The 13250-nt window shown below is 43.2% G+C and overlaps 1 protein-coding gene across 3 annotated transcripts in view; it reads left to right on the forward strand.

Moving 5' to 3' along the window:
- Positions 1–13250, forward strand: part of DYNC2H1 (dynein cytoplasmic 2 heavy chain 1) — a 341058-nt gene that overhangs the window by 54869 nt on the left and 272939 nt on the right. For all 3 annotated transcript variants that reach the window (XM_030333927.1, XM_030333929.1, XM_030333928.1), the window contains exons 31-37: positions 1983–2133; positions 4136–4341; positions 5407–5589; positions 6181–6363; positions 8158–8381; positions 9076–9191; positions 11888–12087. In XM_030333927.1, coding sequence (XP_030189787.1) covers positions 1983–2133; positions 4136–4341; positions 5407–5589; positions 6181–6363; positions 8158–8381; positions 9076–9191; positions 11888–12087 — 1263 coding nt within the window. The remainder of the gene's footprint in view (positions 1–1982; positions 2134–4135; positions 4342–5406; positions 5590–6180; positions 6364–8157; positions 8382–9075; positions 9192–11887; positions 12088–13250) is intronic.

The raw sequence follows: 13250 nt of genomic DNA on the forward strand, positions 1-13250 counted from the left end.
CTTCATTCACTTCTGTAAAGGCATTTTTGTAAGGACCTCAGGTAATGTAGACAAGGAACTTTCTGCTCTGGGAAGGAGACAGCATGCAGAGTGGAAAGAATCTCACAGACCTTGGTTCAAAAACTGCTTTTGTCAGCATACTCTGATTCTTCTAGGCACGCGTTAAGAGGGTATAATGATAGGAACATTGCCAACTTGTTTTGAAGGTTAAATTGTACAATGTTGGCAAAATACTGTCATTGATGGTTACATTTTGGGCAGTTAATAGCGTGAGTGCCTGTGCACATATCCTGATGGCAGCATGACTGCAGGATTAGCCTGGACCGTATCTTGACTCCCTTTTTGTAGCATCCTATGGAAATTGTATAGCAGGCTGCTAAAAGTTGAGATTATTGATGTGCGTTTATAATACAGAAATTCAGTGGTGGTGTCTGAAAGGAGGTTCCTGTGTATGAGTACTAGTTTGGGGGTGGCAAGTGAACATTTTCATACAGAAATTCAAAGCAAAGTCTTTTCTCCAGAAGTAGATTTGGATCTTCTTAAATGTTTCTCCTTCCTTACACCTGATGAAAGACGCTAATGAGTTTGTCCTACAAATCTGGGGGGGTTGATTTTGCCCCAGACAGAATTACTTTTCCTTTAAAGAATGATATTTAATGCTGCATATACAATGATATTTATACAGTGTTTGATGATATGTGAATACCAGTAACACACAGCTTAGCCTGCTGTGTTAAGTCATAAAATGTATACTGAGGTGACTAAATTTGATGACATATGATATTCATCTGGGTACTGAAAAGTATGTACCAGAAAAACACTCTTCCATAGTAGTTGGTCAGCAGGTCTAGTGTTTTTATGTGATGATGTTTCATGTCTTTAGTTTCTGTGTTCATTTAGGAACTGCATCAAGGGGCGCCTGGGTGGCTCAGTCAGCTGGGCGTCCGACTTCAGCTCAGGTCACGATCTCGTGGTTTGTGGGTTCGGCCCTGTGCCGGGCTCTGTGCTGACAGCTCAGAGCAGCTCGGAGCCTGGAGTCTGCTCTGGATTCTGTGTGTCGCTCTTTCTCTTCCCCTCCCCTGTTCGCACTCTGTCTCTCTCAAAAATAAACATTAAAAAAATTAAAAAAAAAAACTGTATCAAAGAATTTGACTCTAAGTTGTCAAAGGTTAGCGTTTAAATGTATAATTGCTTTATCAGTAGCCATGCTAGATTGGTACCGTTCCAGAAAGCCTTTCAACTAGTGTTACCATTTCATGTTTTTTGTAAATATAAAGGTTCTATCTTAATCCATACCTAGTTTCTATTTATGGGTATTAGAATGAAAGATTACGACAACTTAATTTAAGATAAAATTTTGAGGGACTCCTGGGTGGCTCAGTCGGTCAAACGTCCAACTCTCGATTTAGGCTCGGGTCATAATCTCGTAGTTCGTGAGTTCAAGCCCTGCGTCAGGCTCTGTGCTGACAGTGTAGAGCCTGCTTGGGATTCTCTCCTGCTTTCTTTCTCTCTCTCAAAATAAATAAATTAATTAATAAATTAATTTAAAAAGTTAGAATTTGGAAATTCGACACTTCAGTAGTATACTGAGATTATTTTGGAACGCTAGAATATTACCATTTTACTAGATGGAACGCATCATACGCTGGTATCCTTGCGTCCTTGAAAAGAAGCCATTTATAAAGGGGAGAGTGCAGAGAAGAAAGGGCAGACGTCTTGGGTTGCATGAGCTTGGTGGGTCTTAGGACGGAACCCAGGTGTTGTGGGAGGGTCGTAGGAGGCGGGTCGGTCGGTGGTGGGCTTGGTGGCAGCACACGGTGCTTCCCTGCAGCCGTGCGGTCCCGTGCGGTTTGAGGTGCCAGTGACACATGCCCGTAGACCTCGCAGGCAAGTGCAAATCCAGAAAAGTGTCTTCCCTTACATTTATGAAATGTTTCTAGGTAAATTTACCTTGTAAAATATTTTTTCTCTTGATCCATTAGATACTGTGTTTGGCAGAGCAGATTAAGTTCACTGAAGATGTGGAAAATGCTATCCAAGACCATAGTCTTCATCAGATCGAAACCCAGCTGGTGACTAAGTTAGAGCACTATACTAGCATCGATACGAGTTCGGAGGATCCAGGGGGCACTGGTATGAACAATGTTCCATTTTTTTGCCTCCTTTTGGGTTACTGGAACTTTTTTTGTTACTTTATCTTATCTGTCGTGTTTCTGACTATCAGTCATCTGTTTCAGAGGTTAGTTTAGGAATTACAACGTACATACTTTAATATTGTACTTAGAATTGGTGATTCATTAAAACGCGTGTAGAAACCTTTCCCCGTACTAATTTCCTTGTCCTCTTCTAGTTGTGTGGTAATTGTTTCATTTATTACATCTGCATACTCTGAAACCTCGGAGTTACATTGTTGCCTGTAAACATGGAGTGTATCTTTAAGGACCGGAAGCACAGTCTGTTGTACTTAACTGGGTGCACACCGCTTCTCTCGCTCTGCCTCCGTCCTCATGCTGCAAGCTTCCTTCGGGTACCGTTTTCCTTCTCTTTGAAGGACATCCTTCAGCATTTCTTTTAGAGCAGGATTGCGGGCTGTGATTTCTTTCCTACAGATTTTCCTTCATTGGAGAATGTTTTTATTTCATCTCTGCTGTCGTAAGTGAATTAGGATTGTTTTGGTTCTTTGCATGTTTTTTTTTTTTTTTTTTAACTTTTTTTATGTTTATTTTTGAGACAGAGAGAGACAGAGATTGAGTAGGGAAGGGACAGAAAGAGAGGGAGACACAGATTCCAACGCAGGCTCCAGGCTCTGAGCTGTCAGCACGGAGCCCAACGCGGGGCTCGAGCCCATGAACCATGAGATTATGACCTGAACCAAAGTTGGAGACAACCGAGTGAGCCCCCCAGGCGCTCCTATTCTTTGCATGTTGAATGATGTGGGATGATACCCTGGACGTTTTCAACATTGTGTTATGAGCGTCTGGGTCTTGTCAGTCCTTGAGACAGTGTTGATATTTTCTGTTAGCAGTAGATGTTGGGTTCGGGCCCCACGTGCCAGCCAGCCTTCTGTGGTTTGTGGTTCTGATGCCAGTTCTCTTTCCAGAGTCTCTGAGTCATGTGTAAGATGTCAGATCACTATGCTGTGCTCCTGAATCGGTCACAACACCATAAGTCAACTGTACTTCAAAAATGAAGTCTTTGCAGCACTGTTGAGATGGGCTTCACGTGTGCGCCATCTAGCGGCCAGTTCTCAGAGTGCCTGCTTTGATGGTTAGGGTGCCATCTGCGTTGCTTGGGGGTGAGCCCAGCAATCCTAAACAAGTTTCCAGGGTCATTTTCCCAGCCCTCCATCTCCATGCTCTTCATAGTACTTGGTGGTTTTCTTGGGCTCCTTTTCTGTTCTCCTGGCCAGAAAGCTGGGGTTTCCTGTGCCCTGACCTGCTCACTTTCTGTGACTGTGTCTGTGTCCTGGGGCAGTTGGTGGCAGAAGAGAGAGGAGGAGAGCACGTGGGGTTTGTCCTAGTCTCCAGGGATCCCAGGTTCTGTGATTTCAGAGGAAGGTTCCCTTCCCTCAGGGTTTTAGCCCCTCGGTCTCCGGGGCCAGTGCTGTAGCCCCCAACAGATTCCTTGTCTGCTCCTCACGCCTGAGCCCCGGGCCCTCCCCGGGAGTCTGCCTGACTGCGCCAGTCCAGGTTTCTGGCTGCGTTGGCCCAGGCCTGGGGAGACCAGAGAGATCAAAAGAAAAGGGTAAATCCGCCACTGGTTTGGTGACACGTCTAATTCTGATCTTCCCCAGTTGGCCTGATACTCTTTGCTTTTCAGACTCTGAAGTAGCAGCCGAGTGCCCATTGTCCGTGTCTTATACTTGTGTTCACAGGGAAAAGCCGGATGGGGTGTGCTTGCTTCTGGTGTAAGGGACCGCAGCCCACTCTCACTGAATTTGATGTCCTATTCTTCGCAGGGGAATTCTTATTTCTGACTGGTGGATTTGACATCGGTTTAATTTGTTACATTATTGTGTCATTCATTTGTATCATGAAATTAACATTTAGATTCATTTTGAAGCTCTGTGTATGTACGTACTGAATACAGAAATCTCAGGCTAACATTTTCTCCACACATTTTACTTTGCATACAGAGTCTGGCATTCTGGAGCTTAAACTTAAAGCCCTGATTCTTGATATCATTCATAACATTGATGTGGTAAAGCATTTAAACCAAGTTCAGGTTCATACAACTGAAGACTGGGCCTGGAAAAAACAAGTCAGATTTTATATGAAAAGTGATCATACTTGTTATATTCAAATGGTGGATTGTGAACTTCAGTACACTTATGAGTACCAGGTATGACTCGTGGCAAAAGTGTTTCATTTTTTCAATTAAAAATTATTTATTTTAACGGAAATTTGCTGTTGTATGGAAGAATTTTATTTGAGTCCTAACTTTGAAGGATATATTTGTCTGTGACTGTTTTTTTCTGTTTCATCATAACTAAGAAGACGTTATGTTGGAGAAATATCGGCAGAAAATCTAAAATAGTGGCAGGGTTGTACTGCATTGCGACAGAAGCCGGGCTCTCCCTTCAATCTGGGAAGGGTGGAAGACCCATCCCACGAAAGGAGCCCGGCCGGGCCCCACGCGAGGCCGTGGTTAGCGCCGTCTCACTTGCCGAGTGTTTTCAGTCTGTGCCATAGAAGAATTTCCAAACAGACAGACAACCTAGCTCATGGAACCTGTTCTCAAAACACCCCGCTGCATCCTCTCTGCATGTCCCATCCCGAGTCAGTCTTCGGAATATATGTGACGGTTGGGTTAATAAGTGCATGTCAGGAGAGTTGCCAGCTGGCTCCTTCAAGAAGGGAATGTATTAGGAGACCATGTCTGTGTCTACCTCCGTTGAAGAAAAGCCCTATAAAGAGCAACTGGGATTGGTTCTATTTTCCCGAAGACTTAGGAGAAATTTTGAGACCTCTTTGATGAGATAAAATTAGTAATTTCACGAGGCATTTTTCAAAATAATAACGTTGGAGTTCCAAAGTTGTTCTGACTTAAAAAGATCATAAGATTCAGGGAAATAATTTACACGAATTTTAAAATACAAAATAGGATGATTATCGTATCATATAGTTTTGGATTTTTTCACCTTGGCAGTATGTCTGTACCATTATCAAGAACCGGAGAGAACGTTTGGAAAACCTAACTGTATATTAATTGAGGAAGGCATAAACCACATGCCTGAGATTAATTAAGTTTAGTTTTTACCGTTGTGCGCTTTTAAAAAGTTTCTTTCCCTAAAAAAGTATTTCGGGTATTTTTCTCTGTTAACAGCTTTTTAGCTAGTGCCACAAGGACACGTGTGGGACGTTGAGTACAGCGTGAGCGTTCACCCTTTCCCTCTCCCTCGTGTAGGGCAATGCTCCCAAGCTGGTCTACACGCCGCTGACGGACAAGTGCTACCTGACGCTGACGCAGGCCATGAAGATGGGCCTGGGCGGGAACCCGTACGGGCCGGCGGGCACGGGGAAGACCGAGTCGGTGAAGGCCCTGGGCGGACTTCTCGGGAGACAAGTCTTAGTTTTTAATTGTGATGAGGTAGAGCAAATCATTCGCAAACTAGATAGTAGTGTGTTAGTTATGAGTCTGGGTTAGTTTTCATGTCCTTACGTATGAAATACTCTATCTTGAGATCACTTTGCTTTTGGGTAGCTTGAAAACAGAATTTGTTTTGTTTGAAAAGCAACATGGAGAGAGGCTGCAGATAATACAGACTCCGAACTTTTCCAGAGAGAACGATTGCAAATAACTTTAAATACAGAATGAAGATTTGAGGGTGCAGAAATGCTTATTATAGGAAGGAAAAGAGTGAACAGAAAAGAGAAAAAAGTAAACTAATTTTGAAATTACTGGTTTTAGAACATTTTGTGTAGGGTTTCTATTTTAACATAAAGAATAGCTAAGAATCCTGTATCTATTTAGTTCTGTGTCCTTCGCAGAACACTTGTACCTGAGTTCCTTTGTTTATTCTTTGAAACCCCCCCGGAAAGTGTAGCTATTGAACCTGTGCGGAGAAGAGAGAGAGAGATGGTGAAACGATGACCTGCTCACTGAGTGACCAAGTATTCGGTTATTTTCAGAGGTCTTCATTAGTTTTTAACGGACGTGATTCTTGTTGCAATTTTTTAGGGCATCGATGTGAAGTCAATGGGACGGATTTTTGTCGGTTTGGTGAAGTGTGGGGCCTGGGGTTGCTTTGATGAGTTCAACAGACTGGAGGAGTCTGTGCTGTCGGCAGTGTCCATGCAAATCCAGACCATCCAGGATGCCCTGAAGAACCACAGAGCCGTGTGCGAGCTGCTCGGCCAGGAGGTACGGCACGTGTCGGGAATTGAAAGAGTTGAAGTGTTCTTTGAGACTGCGCGCTGCTCACACTCAGGCAAACGCTCTGTCTTTACCTCTCCTGGCATCCCTGCTTCTGACTTGTCTGTTAAACCTTTCTGCCCACGAACCACCCGAGGTTCCGCACCCTACTTTGGTCGCGCCTCACCGTTCACCTTCAGACTTCGAGTGCTGCGTGTCTGTGGGAATGCTGCCAGCGTTTACTGGGCTGGCACCCCGGGCTGGCACCCCGGTGCTCCTGTGGATGCTGTCACTTCATGCTGGTGACCCTTCCACACGGGTACTGTTGTGCTTTTCTTCTTTATGGATGGGGGAGCAGAGCTTGGTGAGTCGGGAGTAAGCAGTGGGGCTGCGAATTGAACTCGGGTCTAATTTGGAAGCGCGTGTTTTTAATCACTAGTCTTTTTTTTTTTTAAAGATTTTTTTAAATGTTCATTTATTTTTGATAGAGAGCACGAGTGGGAGAGGGGCAGAGAGGGAGGGAGGGAGACACAGAATCTGAAGCAGGTTGCGGGTTCTGAGCTGTCAGCACAGAGCCCGATGCAGGCTCGAACCCATGAACCACGAGATCATGACTTGAGCCGAAGTCGGACGCTTAACCGACTGAGCCACCCAGGTGCCCCTTTAATTACTATTCTGTATGCGTCTTAGAACAGTAAGCACTTAGCTGTTTTTCTGTTCCTCGCTTTTCCCCGGAGGAGATCCACACTCCTGTCAGGAGAGCGTGAGCATCTGTGTACGGAAGTGTAGCGCTGACAACACTGGAAGTTAGCTGTGAAGTTACCCGCTGAGCCACATAAGTGTCTTCACAGCACAGGTTTCTCAGGGCAGGGCAAGGAAGGAATTGCGGTTCTCATTTAGTAACAGCTTACTCACGTGTTGCTTAAACTCTTCATGAGGAAACGAGAAACTATTACGTTTCTGCCTTTGTGCCGTCACAGCTGACTTTCTTCCGCACTGAGTGTGTTTTCTCCTCTCCTCCTCTTACAAAGAAAGGGTTGTCCTTGTTCCCGGTCCACACTAACCCGCCCACTTGCTGGGGCCGTGTCCCTGTGTCCTCTGTATTGAGGACTTAGCCCTCCCTCCTCTGCCCGCTCGTCACTGGCCTTTCACACCACTGCATCTTGTCCTCTTTAATAATGTATGTCGTGTAATAATACTATAATGTTTGATGTAATGAACACACAAGCAGACCTTCCCCTCACTTACCTGTCCATCCATTGCTCTTCCTCTTTTGTCTCCCTTATAGCCAGATTTTCTTACTCCAGGTGTTTCTACCTAATTGCCCATTCACTGTCTACACTCTGATTTCGCTTTAAGTGTGCTGTGGAAAACGCTTCTGCTAGGTGCTCTCATGATACGCTGCCCTGCCCTGCCCTGCCACAGCCTCGATCATACCGTGATTGCTCGTAGACCGTAAGCTGCAGGAGGACAGAAACCGTTACTTACTTTAGGTCAGAGTTGTGTTGTCTCCCGATACAAGGAGGCTTGTGGTAAACACAGACAGGAGCAGATGGGCAAGCGAGTCACCACCTCCGAAATTCCGGCCTCACAGAACTGATTATAAAGGGCCTCCGTAAATGCCTCTGTTCCTAAGGCGGTTATTGTATGTCGAGCAGGGAGATCCTTAGCTCATTAGCGTTTACCTTTTGCCGAGTTCTAAGATCTGTGTGTCGAAGTATGCACAATAAAAATCTGTTGGCGGTGTATTTTATATTTATAGTTACAGATACTTGGTGCCCATATTGTAAATTAATATTTCAGGTGGAAATCAATTCAAATTCTGGGATTTTTATCACCATGAATCCTGCTGGAAAAGGTTACGGAGGAAGACAGAAGCTGCCTGATAATCTTAAACAGCTTTTCAGGCCGGTTGCCATGTCCCGCCCAGACAACGAGCTTATCGCTGAGGTCATTCTCTATTCGGAGGGCTTCAAAGAGGCCAAAGTCCTGGGCAGAAAACTGGTAGCTATCTTCAATCTATCCAGGTGAGTTTTCCTGTGTTAAATATTTTTATAATTTTTGGTTCCAGTGATTGATTATGACCATTTTTCACGTTTGTCAGTGATTTTCATATTGGCGATTGTATTGCACTTAAGGTGTCAATAGGGAAGATTTTAGTTTGAATAAGGACACATCTCACTGAAAACTACTTGTTCCTTCAATGCTATCAATTTGATCTGACTTCCTTTCTGCAAAAATATCTTCACTGGGGCGCTCCAGCTAAATGATGCTAATTGAACAAATCAGCAGACTCCTTAAAACCTGTCCTTTGGAGGGAGTCCTCCAGTTTTTCTCGTGTCGTATTTCTAGTAATAGCGGTGGGCTTCTGGCTTCTCTGGGCATCCTAACATTCTGTTCACGTTACTTACGAGACAACTGGAGTGCCAGAAACCGAGGGCCACAGGGCTGGAGTAGAGAGTTTAGGAGTAAAGGTGATAGGCACTTGTCATTTAGTGTCTTCGTGAAGGTGATTGGCCAGGTCATGACACGGTTGTCCTGACCCTTGGGAGTCATCCGTCTTCAGCACTTTTCTGGAGTGATCGTTTTCTGTGATGGCTCCTTTATATAGATTAATGGAGTATCAGTACCCATTTCTATGTGTCAGTGGTTACCTCTTCAAATACAATGAAAAAGTAATTTCTGGCTGTCATTGCTTTGTGATTTTCATGTCTCTTTAAGGGAACTTTTGACACCTCAGCAGCATTACGACTGGGGTCTGAGAGCCTTGAAGACGGTTCTTCGAGGAAGCGGAGGCCTTCTTAGACAGCTGCAGAGAGCCGGCGGGAAACACAAAGGTAAGGTCTGCGATTCAGATGCGATCTTAGTTTTTAAAATAAACTTTAATTTGGAATAGTTTTAGATTTACGGAAAAGCTATAAATACGGTAAAGATGGTTTTGAAAACCTGGCCCCGTTTCTCCTGTTGTTAACATCTTACGTTAGTGTGCTACATTTATTGCAACTAGTGGACCGATATTGAGAGGTTTATTTTTTCAGCAAAGTCCATACTTCATTCACGTTTTCTCTAGTTCTTACCCAGTGTCCTTAACTTTTAAGTGTGCATTAGATACTAAATAGTTGTGATATATAGAAGAATCATCTAGTCCACTTCTCGGCCTTTGATGTGTGGTAGAATCACCTAGAAGCTTGTTAAAACACTGGTGTTGGACCCTTACTCCCAGCTTCCTGATTCTGTAGGTCTGGAGCAGAGCCTGAGAATTTCACTGGTCTGAAAATGAGAACAGAAACCATAGAAACACATAGGGATTTTCTTTTTTTCTTTTTTTTCTTGTTTCGAGTTTATTATTTGAGAATGAGAGTGTGTGTGAGCAGGGAAGAGGCAGAGAGAGAGAGAGGGAGAGAGAGAGAATCCTAAGCAGGCTCCATGCTGTCAGCACAGAGCCCGACACGGGGCTCGAACTCACAAAATGTGAGATCATAACTTGAGCTGAAACCAAGAGTTGGACGCTCAACCAACTGAGCCAACCAGGGGCTCTGGGATGATTTTCTCTTTCAAAGAGATAGTATACCAAACAAAATTGCCCTTTAAAAAAATCTTAAGATTACCAAAAAAAAAAACCCTTTTAGCCTTAAAATAATTTTACAGTGAAGTTGCAAAGGTAGCATCCCATTGTTTTGTCTTATTTACTGTGGTACATTTGTCTATACTTGGAAACTGAGGCTCGTGTATTAATATTAACTAACGTCCAGACTTGATGTGGATTTCACCCGTTTAATCATTAATGTCCTCTTTGTGTTTGAGGATCAGATCTAGGGTGCATTTAGTCATCATGTCTCCTTAGTCTCCTTGGCCCTGTGCCGTTTCCCCTTGTGTTTTGTTTCCACGACCCTCGCATTCTTTAAGAGTACTGGTCACATGTCATGTAGACTCTTCCTCAGTCTGGGTTTTTTTGTGATGTTTTTCTCATGAGTAGACCTGGTTGTCCACATTTGGAAGGAAGAGCAGAGAGTGAAGGGCCTGTCACATCACATCACATCCTATCCGTGGGTACACAATGACCACATGACATCACTGGTGATGTTCACCTTCATTGAGTATTGTGGTGGTATTTGCCAGGTTTCTCCAGTGTGATAGTAACTGTACAGTTACTGTTTCCCACTTTCCCTCCCGTGCTCTTTAGAAGCTGGTTACTGAGTGTGGCTCACCTTCTGAGTGGGGTGGCAAGGACTAAACTTGATCCTTTAGCTCAAGGAGTATTTGAAAATATTATTTGAAACTCTTCTGTAAGATTTGTCTCTTCCCTATTTATGTATTTATTAAATCATCTATTCGCATCAGTTTGAACTCATGATATTTTATTGTACTTTACCACCTTTTTTTCCCATTTACATAAAATAAATTATTCCCCCTCACCCATGGATGTGTGCTTTCATGAAAGGCTGAATATTCAGCTCTTCAGATGCCAGTAAAACTAAGTTAAAACACTGAAAATAAGACAACATAGAAAAAGGGACCATGTGAAATTATCTATTTGGACTTAAAATGATCAGAGTCTACATATTAGAAAAGAAAGTTGCTTTAGCTTTATTATTGGGTTGGCATTTGCCAGGGAAGATAGTCATTTGGTGAGTTGCTTAAATTACTGTTTTTCTGTTGTCTGTCTCTGCTGATTGTTGAGAAATGTTGAAACCATACCTGTAGTAATCAAAATGGCTTATTAACGAGTTCAGTGCTTAAACTCCAGTATGGCCATGCCTCTTTGCCTACAGTTAAATATGGGAATATTAAGCAATTTTGGAGAAATATCAGACTTTAAAAGATAGTTTCTTGCCTTCATAGATATGTGTTATCAATCTGCAGCTAATTATTATCCTTGAAAAAATAAGAATCTAACAATGATATTAGCATTTGTGTTTGTTTAAGGGATGGATTTGTAAACAGTTCTGAGTAAGGCTGATTAAAAATTATTGCTCAGTTTGTTAGTTGTTAGTCTCGGGACTTAATATCTCTGGGGGGGGGGGGTTAGTTCTGGTATATTTGGAGGCACTTGAGTCTGGAATGCCTTGGTCTGGGTGTGAATCCCAGCTCTAATACTGCTGTGCCTTCGCAGGTATATCGCTTGATCCCTTAGAGATTCGTTATTCTCATAGATAAAATCAGAGTAAAAATGGCAATACCCCCTTACTTGATGCAGTTATTATAAGGATCACATACAAATGGTAAAGTTTTATACAAATATAAGTGATCGTGATTTTTATTATTGATTAAAGTCTGGCAATGCTGGGACTCAAGTTCTGCGGAAGAGAGTCCCGAGCTGTACCTAGGGATCTTTATTTCTCAGCAGACAAGACAGTAAGTAAGGTGAGCATGCCAGTTTCCGTGGTAGCATGTGGCTTTAACTGTTTCTAGGTTCTTGCACATCTATGTCATAACTAATAATGCGTATCACGGCTCTCAACGACTGTTTTACAGTCCCTGAAACTTTCTGAAGTCAGTAACTAACCATTTTAAAATGAAACTTTTTCTCTAGTTGATGAAAGTCATATTGTGGTACAAGCATTGAGGCTTAATACAATGTCAAAGTTTACATTTGCTGATTGCGCACGGTTTGATGCACTGATTAGAGATGTATTTCCTGGGATCGACTTTAAAGAAGTAGAATATGATGAGCTCAGGTCTGCGTTACAGCATGTCTTCGAGGAAGCCAATTATGAAATCATACCAAATCAGGTACCTGTCAAGAATATTTTATAATATGTTGATCCTTTCTTTTGGCTACTTCCTTATTAATAATCTTTATCTTTTATCTGTCCGTTTTGTTTTATTGTTTTTAAAAATTTTTTTTAATGTTTCTTTATTTTTGAGACAGAGACAGACAGAGCATGAACAGGGGAGGGTCAGAGAGAGAGGGAGACACAGAATCCAAAGCAGGCTCGGGGCTCCAGGCTCCAGGCTGTCAGCACAGAGCCTCACGCGGGGCTTGAACTCACAGACCGTGGGATTGTGACCTGAGCTGAAGTCGGACGCTCAACTGACTGAGCCACCCAGGCGCCCCTTATCTGTCCATTTTAATCTTGCTAACTCGGGGAAGCCTTCCCTGATCTTTGAGTCCACATTAGGTTTCCTTGCTGAGTATTTTCATCACTTCTTTATGTGTACTTATTAATGCTTAATTGTATGTTTGACTAATACTGATTTTCCCCACCAGATATTAGTGTTCATGGAAGGTGGAATCCATGTCTCTTTTCACTCAGTATTTTACTCCTAGTGCCTGTTACAGAGCCTGGCACATAATAAGTCATTATTTTAACGTTTGTTTATTTTTGAGAGACAGAGACTGAGTGCGAGTGGGGGAGGGGCAGAGAGAGAGGGAGACACAGAATCCGAAGCAGGCTCCAGGCTCCGAGCTGTCAGCACAGAGCCTGATATGGGGTTCGAACTCACGAACCTTGAGATCATGACCTGACCTGAAGTTGGGCATTTAACTGACTGAGCCACCCGAGTACCCCTACATTTTTTTTTTTTTAATGTTTATTCAGTTGAGAGAGAGAGAGAGAGAGAGAGAGCGAGCGAGAGCGCATGAGCAGGGGAGGGGCAGAGAGAGAGAGTGAGAGTGGGACACACAGAATTTGAAGCAGGCTCCAGGCTCTGAACTGTCAGCACAGAGCCCGACGTGGGACTCGAACCCACAAACTGTGAGATTATGACATGAGCTGAAGTTGGATGCTTAACTGACTCACCCACCAGGTGCCCCAGCCTGGCATATAAAAGACCATCTTGCATATTTTTGATAATTGATTACATTACTTCTGATGTTTTACTTTGATGATTTCTTTTTTTTTTTTTTTTCAACATTTATTTATTTTTGGGACAGAGAGAGACAGAGCATGAAC

This window comes from Lynx canadensis, chromosome D1 (genome assembly GCF_007474595.2).
Source record: "Lynx canadensis isolate LIC74 chromosome D1, mLynCan4.pri.v2, whole genome shotgun sequence".
Classification (NCBI taxonomy): Eukaryota; Metazoa; Chordata; class Mammalia; order Carnivora; family Felidae; genus Lynx; species Lynx canadensis.